The sequence below is a fragment of the Tamandua tetradactyla genome, chromosome 16 (genome assembly GCF_023851605.1).
Source record: "Tamandua tetradactyla isolate mTamTet1 chromosome 16, mTamTet1.pri, whole genome shotgun sequence".
Taxonomy (NCBI): domain Eukaryota; kingdom Metazoa; phylum Chordata; class Mammalia; order Pilosa; family Myrmecophagidae; genus Tamandua; species Tamandua tetradactyla.
The window spans coordinates 29,254,894-29,271,857 of record NC_135342.1 but is presented as its reverse complement, the minus strand read 5'-3'; the positions used below and the strand labels follow the sequence as shown (position 1 = coordinate 29,271,857).

The following is a 16,964-nucleotide window of genomic DNA, read 5'->3' as shown; positions in this document are numbered from 1 at the left end:
CTAAAACACTTCCCAATTTGTATACCTTTTATTTCTTTTTTCCTGCCTGTTTACTCTAGTGAGAACTTCTAGTACAATGTTGAATAATAGTGGTGACAGAGGGCATCCTTGTCTCATTCCCAATTTTAGGGGGAATGCTTTGAGTCTCTCTCCATTGAGTATGATGCTGGCTGTCAGTTTTTCATATATGCCCTTTATATTGAGGATGGTACCTTTGGTTCCTATCTTTTGTAGTGTTTTAATCAGAAAAGGATGTTGAATTTTGTCTAATGCTTTTTCAGCATCAATCAAGATGATCAAGTGATTTTTTCCCCTTTGATTTGTTAATGTGGTATGTTACATTAATTGATTTTCTTCTGTTGTATCATCCTTGCATTCCTGGTATAAACTCCATTTGGTGGTGGTGGTGTATAATTCCTTTAATGTGTTGTTGGATTTGATTTGCTAGTATTTTGTTGAGAAGTTTTGCATCCATGTCAATTAGGGAAATGGGCCTGTACTTTTCCTTTCTTGTAGTATCTTTACCTAGTTTTGGAAGTAATGTTAGCTTCATAAAATGAGTTAGGTAGTGTTCCTTTTACCTCAATTTTTTTGGACAAGTTCAAGCAGGATTGATTTTAGTTCTTTTTGGAATGTTTGATAAAATTCCCCTGTGAAGCCATCTGGTCCTGGACTTGACTTTGTAGGAACATTTTTGATGAACAATTGGATCTCTTTACTTGTGGTTAGTTTATTGAGATCTTCTATGTCTTCTGAGTCAGTGTAGCTTGTTCATTTGTTTCCAGGAATTTGTTCATTTAACCTGTGTTGTCCAGTTTGTTGGCATATAGTTGTTCATAGTTTCCTCTTATGATTAAAAAAAAAAATTTCTTCAAGGTCTGTGGTAACGCACCTCTTCTCATTTCTGATTTTCTTTATTTGTGTCCTCTCTCTTTTTTTCATCAGCCTTGCTAGTGGACCATTGATTTTGTTGATTTTCTCAAAGAATCAACTTTTGGTTTTTTGATATTTTCTATTGTTCTCCCATTCATTTAACTCTGCTATTTGCTTTGTGGTTAGTTTGCTGTATTTTCTCTTGTTCCTTTAGGTGAGCAGTTAAGTCCTCAATTTTTGCTCCTTTTTCTTTTTTAATATAGGCATTTAGGGCAATACATTTCTCTCTCAGCACAGACTTTGCTGCATCCCATACATTTTAGTATGTTGTATTCTCATTTTCATTTGTCTCCAGATAGCCACCAATTTCTTCTTTGACCCACTGGTTTTTTAAAGTGTTTTATTTAACCTCTATACATTTGTGAAAGTTTTCATTGTTTTGCAGTTATTGATTTCCAGCTTCATTCCACTGTGATCAGAGAAAATGCGCTGAATATTTTCAGTGTTTTTAAATTGATAAAAGACCTGTTTTACAAAATAGGAACATATCCTGAAAAATGTTTCATGAGCACTAGAGAAGAATATATCTTGGTGTTTTGGGGTATAATTACTTGGATATGTCTGTTAGGCCTAATTCATTTATCAAATTGTTTTAAGTTCTCTATTTCCTTGCTGATCCTCTGTCTTGTTGTTGTATTTATAGGGGAGAGTGGTGTATTGAAGTCTCTTACTCTCATTGTTGAAAGATCTGTCACTCCCTTCAGTTTTGCCAATGTCTGTCTCATGTACTTTGGAGCTTCTTGATTGGGAGCATAAACATTTATGATCATTATTTCTTCTTGGTGAACTGTCCTTTTTATTAATGTATAGTGTCCTTCTCTGTGTCTTAAGGTGTCTTTACATTTAAAGCCTATTTTATCTGATATTAGTTTTGGTTATAGCTTGCATGGAAGATCTTTTTCCATCCTTTCACTTTCAATCTATTTGTATCCTTGTGTCTAAAATGAGTCTCTTGTAAGCAGCATTTGGCTGGGTTATGTTTCTTAAACCATTCTGCCAATCTATAACTTTTAATTAAGTTTAGTCTATTAACATTCAAAGTTATTACTGTAAAAGCGTTTCTTGAATCCACCATCTTATCCTTTGGATTTTATTTGTCAGATCTATATATATATTATTTTCACTTTTCTCATTTTATCCTTTACGTTACCTCTACTGGTACTCTTCAATTCTATACCTTCCACCAGAGCTCCCCCTAGTGCTTCTTGTAGGGCCAGCTCCTGCTGACAAATTCTTTCAGCATTTGACTTTGAAAATTTTGCTCTTTCCCTCAGTTTTGAAGGACAGTTTTGCTGGGTATAGAGTTCTTGGGTGGACATCTTTCTCTTTCAGGGTCTTGAATTTATCACACCATTGCATTCTCACCTCCACAGTGCCAGCTGAGTAGTTCAAACTCAGTCTTATATGATTTTTCTTTTATGTAGTAGATTGTTTTCCTCTTGCCACTTTCTGGATTTTCTGCTTCTCTTCAAAATTTGACAGAGTGATTAGTACGTGTCTTGGGAAGGCCTATTTGGATTTTTTCTATTTGCAGTTTGTTGAACTTCTTTTATTTGCATATTATATCCTTTATAAGGATTGGAAGGTTTCCCCCATTATAGCCTCAACTATATCTTCCTAGCTCTTTACCTTTCTCTTCTCCTTCTGGGACATCGATGATTCTTATGTTTGTGCACTTTATTTTGTTCATTTCCCTGAGATCCAATTCAAATTTTTCCATGGTTTTTGCCATGTGCTGTTTTGTGCATTCAAATTCAGATGTCCTGTCCTCTTGTTCACTTTGTGCACCTTTAAACCTGTTGTTTGTCTTTAGTATATTTTTTATTTGGTTTACCACATTTTTAATCTCTGTGATATCTGCTATTTTTCTATTTATTCTTTCAAATTCTTCTTTATGCTCTTCTAGTGTCTTCTTGATCTCCTTTATGTTATTAGCCATCTCATTGACTTTACTTAGTAAAATTATATGAGTGTCTTTGATTGGTTGTTCCAAAGTCTGTCTCTCCTCTAGTGTTTTAATTTGGTCATTAGGATGAGCTATATCTGCTTGCATCTTGATATGCCTACTGATCTTCTGTTGCTTTTGACGCATGTAAATATCTTGATAAGGTTACTTTGGAAGTTGATTTCCTATAGTAGTCTAAAGTATCATATTTGCAGGATGGATGTGGAGGAGGATACGGGGCACAACAGTCTAGTGATGGGCTTTAGCATAGGTACAAGGAATGTTCAGGGATGCTACACTGGTGCCTGTGGGCCTGGGGCATGGGGCATTGGGTTTGCGGAGGTGTGGTGCAGGGGCTGTGGAGGTGGGTTGCAGCTCAGGCAAGCCTTGGTGCACAGGAGCAGGGTGCGGCGTGGGGGACAGAGAGGAGGGCGCAGCAGGAGGCAGATGGAATGGCTAAGTGGGGATGCACGGGAGCTAGTGTACAGGCAGGATGTGGGTGGGTGCATGAAGCGTGGGGGTCATGCATGGTATTGTTGTGGGGTAGGTGGCACAGAGATCTGGGAACCAGGAGGGCAGGGCACAGGTGTGTCCTTGTGCAGGGGGGTGGGGCGTGGGATGTGGATGTATGTGTAGGGGCAGGGCACAGGTCATGAGACTTGTAGGATGTGGGTCAGGGGTGGGTAATGTCAGGTGGGTGGAGCCCTGGCACAGGTGCTCAAGTGTGGGGGGTTGGGGTAGGGGTGCAGGCGTATACAGGGGAAGCTATGTATACTGATGTGCATGTGAGCACCTGCCAGGTATGGGAGGTCGCTTGTGCAGGGTGTTGGGACAACGGTGTGCACATGTGTAGGGCAGAAGAATAGGGTGCAGGGGTCAAGAGGTCTGTGCATGGATGCATGGGCACTTGGCGGGGAGAATGTGGCTGTACACATGTGTGTGTCTGTGGGGCAGGGCACTGGTGTGTATGGGTTTAGGGGACAAGGCAGGGATGAGCATATAAATGGATCTGGGAGGGCCTTCAACTGAAGTACATATACGAGGGCTGGAGGTGGGGTGGGGTGGGATCGCACAACTGTATGGGCTGGGTGCAAGTGTGGCCCGGGTATGAAGGTGTGTGCATGCAGCCTGGAGGTACCAGCAACCGCCTGCAGGGGACAAGGTGGGGAAAGTGGAGGTGAAGGGGATGGGCACAGGTTCGCAGGTCTCTGGAGGCTAGACTGCACTTACCCAGGAGATGTGGGGCAGGCTGGGGTAGGCCTGTGTGCACACAGGTTGGGATGTGGGGTAGGGACATGCGGACAGGGCACAGGGTTAAAATGTGTGGGGTGTGGAGGAGTTGTGGGCCAGGGGCAGTACATGTAAGGATAGAGCATTCAAGCAAGGCAGCTTGGCTTATTTTCTAGTCCCCGTCTCCCTGTCTGTGCACTCCTGACAGTTCTGGGCTTCCGTTTTGAAAGGGGTGCTTTAGGCTGTTTGCACTAGCTGGATGGTCTCCAGTTCTCTGAGCCTCAGTTCTTCACTTTTGCAACCAGGGCTTCCCTATGTGGTGTAGAAGACCCTCCCAGGTCACTTTATACCCTGGAATTGCCATCCTAGTCGCAGTTATGGTATATCACATTCCAGCAACTTTCAAACTAACATAGCCAGGTATGACAAATACACAAACGGGTTCACTTAAAGTCTCAAAGTTTTGGAAACTAGAAGTCCAATATCAAGGTATCGCCAGGCTATGCTTTCTCCTGGAATCTGTAATGTTCCAGTGATAAGCTTGTCAGCAATTTCTTAATGTTTTTTGGCTTACAGATGGATCATGGCTTCTATCACATGATGGCTTCTCTCTCCTCTGGCTTCTCCTCCCATGTTTCCTTTCCTTTCAAAGACTTAAGCCTTACTGGATTAAGGCCTACTATCATTCAGTTTGGCCACTCTTTAATAGAATCTTTAAAGTTCCTATTTACAAATGGGTTCACACCTATAGAACTGGGGATTAGGACTTAAACACGTCTTTAAAAAAATTATTGTATAAACATATCTTTTGTAGGAGAAATGACTCAATCTCCAACATCTCTGGGGAGGGAGAATTAGAGGAACTCTGGATTCGAAGACAGCATTCACAGCTTAAAGCAGGACAACTCTGTTTAAGCAGAATAATGCCCTCCAAATATGTCCACATTCCAATCCTTAAAACCTGTCATTAGGTTATCTTACGTGGTTAAGGAGAATTAAGGTTGCAGATTGAATTAAGGCTGCTGAGCATCTGACTTTTTTTTTCTTAAAATTACAGCTTTGAGGCATTTTATTATAAAAAGTTTTAATTATATACATAAACTAACATGAACTTAAAATTTGCATCATGCATTTACTTCATTTTTTTAGCTTGACCTTCCAGTAAATCTTTAGTGTCATTGATTTTGGTTGCTAAATAAGGAAATCCTCCCTTGTCTGGGTGATTTAAGAGCATAATTCATTGATGAGCATCTGTTATTCTTCCTTTATTGGCAGTCAGGCTAACAACTGGTATTAATGCTGTTTCCCACTTCTGTAATAACCACCACTGAAGGCAGATTTTAGAAGACTGAAAAACTTGTTTTACTTGCAGTCCATAGGCTTCATGGCTTGCAAAACAAAAGGCCCGCAAATCCTGCAGCTACAATGGTCAGTCCAACTGCTATCACTGTACTGGTCTCCAGCAACTGCAAACTGCCCAAGCAGAACAATATCAGTGACAAGCCACGAAGCTAGAACAGAAAACTGTCATAAAATCATTTGACTTTAAAATAGGTAGATTATGCTAGATTATCTGGGTGGGCCTACTGTAAACACAAGAGTCCTTAAGTATGGAAAAGAGAAGCAGAAGAATATATGAGAGTGAGAAGGATTTAGCCTACCATTGCTGGCTTTGAAAATGGCAGAAGGGGCCACAAGCCGAAAAATTCAGGCAGACTCTAGAAATTGGAAAAGGCAAGGAAACAGATTCTCCCATACAGCCTACAGAAAGGAAAGCAGCTCTGAATTTAACTGCCTGAATTCAGTTTAGTGAGACTGTGTTGAACTTCTGACCTACAGAAATGTAAGATAATAAATGTGTATTACTTAACTCACTAAATTTGAAGTAATTTTTACAGCAGCAATGGGAAACTAATACAATTACCAAACTGAAAATTACAATGAAGACTTGGGAAAAGAGAAACACTGAGTACTCAGTACATTCAGCTCCTAGAACACTGTGAGTCAGACCCATATCTTCCAAGTAAAAGAATAGAAGATTTTTCTCTGGGAATGTGAACAGTCCAGAAAGAAACTGACATTTAGGGTTTCCCTGGTGAAACAGATCTGTGAAGCCCTCAGCTCAGGAAACAATGCTCAAATGCAAATGGCTTTCAGTCAGCCTTTTATTGAGCTACATTTTTTTTTAATTAATTAATTTTTTTTCTTTTTGAGCTACTCTTAATTATAAAGCAAGCAGTGAAGAATTACTTTAAGAAAACCTCCAGCATAAAAAAAAACAAAGACTAAAATAAAACAAACAAAAAAAAGGAAATGGAGATAGTATAGAAGAAAGGAAATTTTTAAAAATCCTATTATTAATATCCTTGGAGACAGAGGGTATTGCATTCACAAAACAAGAAAGGATGTTATAAAAAAGGATGTTACAAAAAGAGAGAGCCTTTGGAAATTTAAACAAATAATAATAAAAACAAAAATTTCAGCAGATAAAATTAAGGAATTCTCTCAGAGGTGTATAAAAACACAAAGAAATGGAAAATAGGACTGAACAAGTAATAGAAATAACAAAATAATGGATCAGTATAGGAAGTCCAATACTGAATAAGAGTTCTAGAAAAAAGGTGACAGAAAAATGGAAGTTTTCAAAGCAATAGTGGCATTTCCCAAGATCAAAGGAAAATGAATGAAAATTGAATCTCACCAAAATACATCATCATGAAACTTCAGGATAGGAAACAAAGTTAAGAAGTCCAAAGATAGGTAACAAAAATGATCAAGAATCAAAAGAGTATTAGATTTATTAATAAAAGCATAGGAAATAAGAATGCAGTGGAACAACGAATGCTAAAATCTCAGTAATCCCAACCTAGATTTCTATTCCCAGACCATTTATTTATCAATCCAGCAGGTGAGTAGAAAAAACAAAACATTTTTAGGCATACTAGGTCTCAAGAAATTAACCTGCCATATACACTTTTCAGGAAGCTAATGGAGAATGTTCCCTACCAAAATGAAGGACTAACCCAAATAAGAGGAAGATAGGCAATTCAGAAAACAGGGGACCCAACTGAGAAGAGAAGCAAATTCCCAGGATGATAATGAAGAGAGTCCAAGAAAAGAGCTAAGCATCAGGCATAAAGAACAGTTAGTCTAGACTGTAAAAAAGCCAAGGGCTTCAGGAAAAATGACCCATTGGTGAAATTGATAAAACTAGCTCAAATATTTTGGACATACTGAGAGGAAAATACACTTATTCCAGATTTAGGGGATGAACTGGTGACAGGTGCACAGAAACTAAGTAAATAAAGATAAATATAACTCCAGAAGCACAGCCTTTTACATGAAAGGAAATATATACATAGTACAATATATACCTCAGTTGTGAAGAATGTTTAAATAATCCTAATAATTTAGACACTTAACTTCATGATATATTAGGAGGATGGGTGTGGTGGTTTGAAACTGTATGTACCCAGAACACAATGTTCTTAATTTTAATCCATTCCTGTGGGTCTGTAAGTAGGACCCTTTGATGAGTCTACTTTAGTCAAGGTGTGACCACCTCATTCATGCATGATGGGTCTTAATCCTCTTAATGGGGTGCTTTATAAACAGGATGAATACAGAGAGGAAGACATGGAAACATGAAGCTGAAAGCAACGAAACCCAGAAGAGAAGGGAGAGAACAGCACAAGCCCCACCATGTGCCTTGCCATGTGACAGAGGAGCCAAAGATTGCTGGTCTTCAAGAAGAAAGCATTGCCTTAATGATGCCTTTATTTGTACATTATCCTAGCCTCAACTGTAAGCTAATTCATTCTCATCGTTTGAACTGAAACTATTTCAAGGAATCTGCTTTCAGCAGCCTAGGAAACGAAAACAATGGGTGAGATAAAGTATATGTGGAGGGATGTGGGGACAACAATGAAGTTAGAGAAGAATGTGATAAAGAAAGCTAAGTGGTTATATCTTATAGTAGGAAATCATAAGTGATACCTAAAATTAGAACATCAAGAGGTAATAGTTTAAGGTTTTGACTCATGTGACTATCAAAGGTAACAGGCCTAACAGTTTAAAGTATTTCTCCCGGAACTGGAAAAGAACATAATAAGATGGCTATCTAGTATAGTAAGTCTTGTAGAATAATTGATTCTTTTTACTTTTTTTGTTTTTTGCCATAGGCAGGCTCCAGGAATCAAACCGAGGTCTCTGGCATGGCAGGCAAGAATAATTTATTATTTTTAACCATGTGCATTTATAACTTTGCTTTTTAAGCACAGACAATGTAGTGATTGTACTGGAAAAATTATCTTTGTATACAGAAGATAATGGCTTTATTATATCATAGAGGACATGCATGTGGTTTGTAAGAAATTGGACAAAATTAAGAGTATAGAGATCTGGATTCTAACGCTGTAGCACAGACAAACAGAGAAGGTTAAATAAGTTCCTTGAACTCTTTTGAGTAAAAGCATTGTCATTCGGGATATAAGAATAATGAGTAAGACCCCCAAAATATTAACTGTTCAAGTCTTAGCTCCCTGAACCAAAATACATGGATATCTTTTCAAAGAATAAAGCTACTTCTTTAGTTCTCTGCTTCTCAATCTTTCTCAAAGTCCACCAAAGCGGGTGGGCCACAGTGGCTCATGAAAATGTGTTTTCATGGTAATTTTACACTCTTTATCACAATAAATTACCAATTTCTATTTTTAAAATCATGTTTTAAATTATTCTTATTTTAAAAAAATCTCCCAAAATTTCAAGTAAAAGTGATGCTTTGGGAAGCTTAAGATAAGGAAAGTGAGGGTTAAAGTGGGTACCACCTCATAATCTCACAAATACACACTTTCCTGATATCACAGTCTCTTCTCATCTTCTCTCATAAATCACATCCAAACACACACAAAAATACATTTATCAAATATCTACGCACATATATGTCCCATGAATCATAGTTAAAACACACACATCAACCTCAATGCCATTAACAGTATAATTACCTGCCCTATTCACATTTCATCCACACTCTTGGGTACAGTCACAAGACTCACCGTCCTCTACCCAGTGACAGTCTCAAATGTAAACCATCTCACACACATGACCAAGAATCGAAACAAAGAAACGGTTGTTCTCACAAATAACAGCATTTCCACATATCATACTTAGAGATCCGGCTTCTGGTCTTTCTGCTAGGTTAAAATTCTTTATGCTAGATTTGTCCCTTCTGGCAGGTAATCTGTACTAATTTCCATCCCTCTCATTAGCCCTGGTCCCTCAAAAACAGACACACAAAGTCATCTCATACTGCTTCCGTTCATACGTCGGAAGCTCAGGGCAAGTCTGCCCTGCTCAAGGGATCTGTGGTTCATCCAGCTCAGCAGTCAGTTCCTTTCACTGATCCAACTCACTTGTGGACTCGCGTCACCCACCACGAAGCCTACCTGCCCGCTAGTCACACTTGTACCCTGCATAAATTGCGACACACAGCACGTCACAAGATAACGGCGAGAGCAGTTGCAGGAGTCCTCCCCAGACCTGCGCAATCACGCTCAAGCCGCCTCTCACACTTAAAACACATCACATTATTTCCAACCACAATAATGGAGCGTGTGGCCCAAACTACGCGGATATGTGCACAGACAAGGAGGTCTCAAAACTGTTTCACACAAACCTCCTCACACACGACACTCTCCTAGTCGGTATCACCTTCACCCTCTCTCTCTTGATGGGGCTTACTCTCGGACACGCGCACATACGGATTCACTCGAAACATCCCTCATATCAAAACTTTTCAGAGGTCTTAGTCTCCTAGGGTAACTCCTAGGGTGGCGCACCGCCACCTCGAGGGAGTAGGGGTAGTCTTTGTGCTAGGCCCGAGATCGGTCCTTAGAGGAATTCGAGGTGCCGGAATCCAAATTTCAAATCGGGTCTCGGTGGTGGAAACCAGTCCGAGGAGGTTATAATGTCTCTCCAGCCCCCGAAGCCTGGCGGAAGACTCAAGGAGCTGGATGCCGAAGCGCTTCCTTCTCGGACTACGTTTCCCAGAAGGCACCGCTATCCAAAATTGCTTCCGTTAGAGCGTCGGTTGAATGGTCTGGCGTGAGGGGCCGGTGAGGGCGTCCTCAGATTTGGCGAGAAGACTTGGCTTGGCGTGAGGTTCCCCTTGGAACCCAGATCAGAATTTGGACCCGATCCCTTCCTGAGGAGGCTGATGGTGAGGAACGCTGAAGTTCCAGGGCCAGAAACTTGAGCATCGGGATGTCAGACCTGTAATTGCGGGAGCATCCCAAGGAAGGGTGGGTTGTGGGATGAGTGTGCGCGATGAGACTGAAGTTTGTTTCCTGAATTCGTGTGTTGCAGTTTGTTATGTGACAGCGACATGTTGTGCATTTGTGGCAGTGCGATTGCGTTTGTGACCATTTGTGTGAATGGAATTTCTATGTGACTTGTTATCATGATTGTGGGTGGCTATTGTGTAGGTCCCCTTAGACTTACAAAAGAAAAGCAAATTAACAAAAACCATTACACTCAGGCCCACACACACGCGAAAGTGGTCAGCTGTAGGGATACACTTCAGAGTGGCTAGCTGTAGATTCATGCAACAAAAAGCTTCTCTTCCATTTGCATTTTTAGCCTCTATTTTTGAAATTCCAGTTATACATACATTGGGTCATCTGGATGAGTTTTCTAGTTCCATGATCCTTTATTCTCATAATTTTCTTTTACTTTTTTTCTCTTAATTCGCTGAAAATCGGAGGGCAGCCCTGTCTGGGATCCATTTTATCATGGAATTGGGGCACTGGTCAGGCCTAAATCCCTGATGCTGAGGAGCCTGGGCCCTATCTTTATTGAATCCATCTTGCTATGGCAAGTTCCCTAGTAGTTTTGAGTAAGGCTGGCATTTGTCAGTTTCCCTCTAATTTGTATGGGGAGTGAGGGTAGGAGACAGGAAGGAGAAAAAGTAGTCATTCTAAATTAGTATTTTGGGCAAGATTATTTCATTTCTTTCCTTATCCCTCTCTCACCCAGCAACAACTTCTTTGGACTGAGTTTCTTCTAATCTGGAAGCCAGAAGAGGACTAATAAATACGTTTCGTTCTAAATAAAAAAAGAGCCATGGCCCATGTAAGTTTGTGTTTTCTTGCTACTAGTTGAAATAGTCCTTATTTTTCCTAAAGATCATAGGAATATTTGCATTCTTTATCCTGGCATTGTTACCTATCTGAGAATCATACAATAATCTACTAGTGAATGATTAAGTAATGGTGCCAAAATTTCGGGCCTTTCCTTTTTGCTCTTTTCTCCAGTGTTCATATACTCATTCAGTAAATAATTTCTCATCTCCCATATGTTCAACCTTCTGCCAGGAATGTGGAAATAAAAGAACTAATATTATTTTAAGGGAAATATTAGTATTTCTCTTAAGAGAACTTTGGTTTGATGAGGTGATTTAACATATTTTTCAAGTACCTACTATGTGACACCCTTCTAGGTGGCTAGGATTAAATCAATGCAAAGAAAGTCACACAAAAGTCACAAAACCTTCCCTTGTAGAACTTAATTAATAGTGAGTGATTTAGAAAATAAATAACTAAATTATATAGGACAAGACTTGATACATATATAAAAAGGACAGAATGAAGAATTAACAATAATTACATGATAAAATAAGACTAAAGACCAAATATGTGTCTTACCAATAGATGCATGGTACTTTAACTCACCTATTAAAAGAAAAAGACTTTCAGGTTGAATACCAGAGAAAAACCCAACTCTCTGCTCTATACACCAGACACTTGATTTGAAAATTTAAAAATAAACTCTCCCTCTGGGCTGCATGATTATAAGTATACCAAGATGTGGCCTTCTTAAGTTAGCAAGTTACCTAATGATCTTCCACTTCCACATGTTGAAGGACCTTTCTCTCAGAAAGAAACGATAGTACAAAAATAAAAAATAAATAAAATAAAAGTATGGATGAATTGTATCAGGCAAGTAGCGTCTAAAAGAAAACACTAAAATTTGGGCCATATTATAGCATTAAGGAAGGATCTTGAGATAGTGGAGATTATGCTGGATTATCAGGTGGGTGCAATGTCATCACAGTTTTTAAAAATGGAAGAAGGAATCCATAGAGTCAGAGTCAGAGGGAGCTATAAGGATGAAACAATGGTCAGACAGATGCAATGTTACTGGCTTTGAAGATGGTAGAAGGGAGTCATGAGCCAAGAATGTGAGTGGCCTCTAGAAACTGGAAAAGGCAAAGAGTAACAGATTGTCCCCTAGACCCTCTTGAAAGGAACACAGTCCTGCTGATACCTTGATTTTTAGTGTAGTAAACTGTATTGGACTTTAAACCTACAGAATTGTAAAATAATAAATATATGTTGTTTTAAGCTACTGCATTTTGTGGTAATTTATTGTAACAGAGATAGAAATAGAGATTTTTAATTAACAATTTAATTTCTTTAATAGGTGTAGGTCTCTTTAGGTTTTTAAATTTCTTAAATCAGTTAAGATAATTTGTATACTTCAAGGAATTTGTTCATTTCACCTTAGATGTCAGATTTATTGGCATAAAGTTATTCATAATATTCCCCTTTTTTCTTTTTTAATGCCTGTAAGATCTGTAGTGATATCCCTTCTTTAATTCAACAGCTGGTATTGGTAATTTATGTCTTCTTATAATGATCATTATATTGAGAGGTTTATCAATGGTGTTGATCTTTTTTGAGACCAGCTGTTGGTTTTGATTTTTCTCTAGTTTGTTCTTGTTCTATTTCATGGATTATTGGTCTTATTTATTCTTTCCTTCCTTCTATATACTTTGAGTTTAATTTTCTCTTCTTTTTTTAGATTGTTTCCCTTATGATTTCTTCTTCAAATAATATCTATTTATTCATTTTTAATTTAATTCTCTTGTGCTCAGAGAACATACTTCATGATTTCAGTCCTTTTAAATTTATTGAGTTTTATTTCATGGGCCAAAATATGTGCTACTTTTTTGAATGCTCCTTGTGCACTGGAAAACACTGTGTCTTATAATACTATGGTTGAGTGGGGGATATTTGTCACTTAGGTTAAGTTGGTTTTAGTGTATTTACAGGATTATTCGTTAGTCCATTGTAATAGCAAAAGGTTGAAAACAATCAAATGTTCATAAATACAAAAAAGGGAATGATATGTCACTGTAAAAAATAAGGAAATCATTAGCCACTGATATTGTAAGATCTCTTTAATTCAAAAGGTAAATAAATCAAGTACATAACTGCATATATTACAGTATATTACCTTTTGTGGAAAAGTTTGGAAAATAATATATCCATATTCATTTGTATTTGCATAAAAGCACTGGGAGAACATACAAAAAGTTATAAAAGTGTTTCCTTATAGAGAGCAGGAGGAAGGAGATAAAATGAACAAGAGGGGAAGAAGCAAGACTTCTGAATATTGTTCTTTAGTTCTGAAATATTGATGAAAGAAAATATATAAATTAAAACCTACCATCAATACTGATGATTTTTCTCTAGCCACATTCAGTTACTTAGATGCAACAAGAGAGTAGGTAAAGAGTTGAATTCATCTAAAATTCAGACTTGAATAAGCAAGTATAAAATGAGAGGATAAAGGGAGTTCATGTTGGGAGTGATTTTGAAGTTGAGTGACTTGTTGAGCATGGAATTTAAGTGGGATAAAGAGAGAAGGAGAGGGACAAGTGGAAAGAGTATCAATGTATTGTTGATGATTGAGAAGGATACTTGAAATTGCTGTTTTGGAGATGTTGCATTTATTGCATATGATAGGGTAGAGGGTAATAACATGGAAAGGAAGTTAATCTTCTTTCTAATCTTTGAAAGAAAGACAAATCATTGAAGTAGAGGAGGTCAAGTTGCTGGGAGGCCAGGATGTTAGAAGAAATAGGTATGTGGTTATTTGAAATCACGGGAGAATTAAGATGGGAATAATGCTGGAAATAGGGACACTGAGCCAGCACCTAAAACTACTGAGGGGCAGAAATCTGGATGTCAACAAATTAATACAACAGACAGAAGTATTGAATATTATAATCTGATGAAAAGATGACTTTAGATTTTAGAGATGAAGGAGAAACAGTTGTATGACACCAGTAGCAAGAAGGAAGGACAGTTCTATGACACTAATAGCAAGAAGGAAGGACAGTTGACACACTTCAGTAGCAAGGCATGAAGGTTATGGGAGAAAAAAACTTTGGTAATGTAAAATAATACAGCTGCTCTAGAAGAAAGTTTGGCAATTCCTCAAAAAGTGAGAAGCAACCACCATATTATGGCAATCCCCCTTCTCAGTATATACCCAAAAGAATTGAAATCATTTGTACACCATTGTTCATAGCAGTGTTATTCACAATAGTGAAAAGGTGGAAACAACCCAGATGTCCATCAGTGGATGAATGGATAAACAAAATATGGTATATACAATGGAGTATTATTCAGCTGTAAAAATGAATAACATTTTGATTCATACTATAGCATGGGTGAACCATGAAAACATCATGTTGAGTGAAATAAGTCAGACACAAAAGGACATATTGTATGATTCCACTTATTCGAAATAATGAGAATATGCAAATTCATAGGGACAAAGTAGAATAGAACACAGGTTATTAGGAGTGTGAAGGGTAAGGGGAATGAGAAGTTAATGCAGAAGATTTCTGTTTGGGTTGATGGAAAAATTTTGGTAATGGATGGTGGTGAGGATAGGACAACATTGTGAATAAGATTAATACCACTGAATTGTATGCTTGAGGGTGATTGTGATGGAAAATTTTATGTTGTATATGTATAAACGTGTACACAGCTTAAAAGAGAGACAGATTCTAAAGAGACAATGACAGTTAAATGCAATAAATAAGCCTACACTGGATCAGTATGCCTAAAAGGAGGCAGAAAATGCTCAAAAGGACATTATTGGGACAATTGCAAAAAAATGACATATAAATGGTATGATTTATTATCAGTGTTAAATTTCTTGAACTTGATAACTGTACTTTATGAGGTTTCATAGTGAATATCATTGTTTTGAGGATATAATACACATGGAAATATTAACTATTCAAGAAGCATCACATATGCAACCTACTCTCAAGTGTTGAGGAAATAGATCCCTTGATAGAAAGAATAATATAACAAATGTGGCAAAATGATAAAAGTTGGTAAATCTGGTATCTGGTTAGGGAGTATTTTGGAGTTCTTTTATTGGTTTTGTATTATTTTTACAATTGTTCTGTAAGTTTGAAATTATTTCAAAATAAAAGTTTAAATACAAAAAGTAATCACTACTTGTAATTTCCTTATGGAAGTTGGTATTCTCAAGCAATAAATGTTTATTTGGCTCAAGCATGGAAAATTTCTGAACTTCTCCACAATTTTGGGTTTCCAGTTAGATATGATATGACAGGAATTGGTGTTAGGTGATCTCACTGGGTGGAGAGACCTTTTTCTTTGTGAGGCTTTAGAATTAGGTGGAGATGATTGATACCTGCATTGGTCTTGCCAAGAATTAGGTGAGCACCATTTACAAAGTCCATTTTAATATTGAAGAAATAGACTTGACTTAAGTCACTATGTGAGTTAGGATCACTCTACATTAATATTCTCTAAATTAGGAACATGGATATTGAACAGGGAAGGATGGTGGATAGTTATAGGTAAAATCTCCCAGGTATAATTGTAAAAATCTGAGAACTGGAAAAAACCTTAGAGATTTTGTCCACCTCAGAGGCCCAAGTTTAAGAGAATGATTAGATCTCTTATAAGATCAAATGTTACGCCACCAATTAAAAAAAAGATACAGTTACTTTTGCTGCATAACAAACCACTCTAAAACTTAGTAAACAGAATAACAATTATCCTTTGGCTCACAAATCTGCAGTCTGAGCAGGGCTCCGTGGCACTGACTTATCCCTATTCCACGTGATATTAGCTGGGTTGACTCTACTGAGGGTTGGAGGATCCACATTCAAGATGGCTACCTCATGTGGTTTGCAAGTTGTTGCTGGCTGTGGGCTAGGAGTTCATTCCAGGCTATGGTTTGGGGCTCTTGATTCCTTTGCAGATGAGCTATTCCATAGATTGCTTGGGCTTCCTAGAAATATGGTGGTTGAGTTTCAAAAATGGGCATCCCAAGAGAATAAGGCATTTTTATGATCTGCCCTTGAAAGTCACATAGCCACTTCTGCCAAAATCTCTAGGTTGAGTATGTAACAGATATATCTAAGGTTCACGGAGTGTGTAGACCCCACACCAATGGGCACGTCAAGGTTATATTAAAGAAGAGCATATGGAATGGGAGTTATTGCTGTGTCCATCTTTGGAAAATATAATCTGCATCAGTTGTTTGCTAAATAATTTGCATGAAAAGAATTTACATATACTTATGACATAATAGTCATAATTAAGAATTTTTGAGACTTTTGTAAGACTTTCTGGAAAGATTAAAAATTTTTCAACTAAATGTTTTATTTGGTACAAATTTATATTTTGACTAGTGCATTTCCTAATATAACTTATGTAGATAGTTTGACTGAACACCATAAGTACTTGGAATCTCAGGTAGAACATGAGATTTTGTTGGTTTGTCCAGAGTGATGCCCTAATGAATCCCAGAGTGATTCGATCAGTGAGTGGAAAAGTATTTGCAAAACCCCCTTTGGGGAGGGTGAGAATGGGGAGAAATTCAACTTCTCCAAGTTGAATTCTTGATATTCTCACAAGCAGTGTGGACAACTAAAGCTGTAGGCTGAGCCCCCAGTCTTGGGAGTTATTCATATGAAACTTAACCCCACAAAGGATAGGTCAAGTCTACTTAAAATTTA

At 37.9% G+C, this 16,964-nt stretch overlaps 1 protein-coding gene and 1 pseudogene across 1 annotated transcript in view; one reads left to right on the top strand and one right to left on the bottom strand.

The window, feature by feature from the left end:
• Positions 1 to 5,240: 5,240 nt before the first annotated feature.
• LOC143658386 (mitochondrial import inner membrane translocase subunit TIM14 pseudogene) lies at positions 5,241 to 6,122 on the bottom strand (annotated as a pseudogene).
• A 4,196-nt stretch (positions 6,123 to 10,318) lies between these two features.
• Positions 10,319 to 16,964, top strand: part of LOC143660061 (uncharacterized) — a 57,876-nt gene continuing 51,230 nt past the window's right edge. Inside the window, 2 exon segments of the mRNA XM_077133457.1 lie at positions 10,319 to 10,407; positions 11,141 to 11,236. Of these exon segments, the coding sequence (XP_076989572.1) occupies positions 11,228 to 11,236 (9 nt within the window). The 5' untranslated portion in view covers positions 10,319 to 10,407; positions 11,141 to 11,227.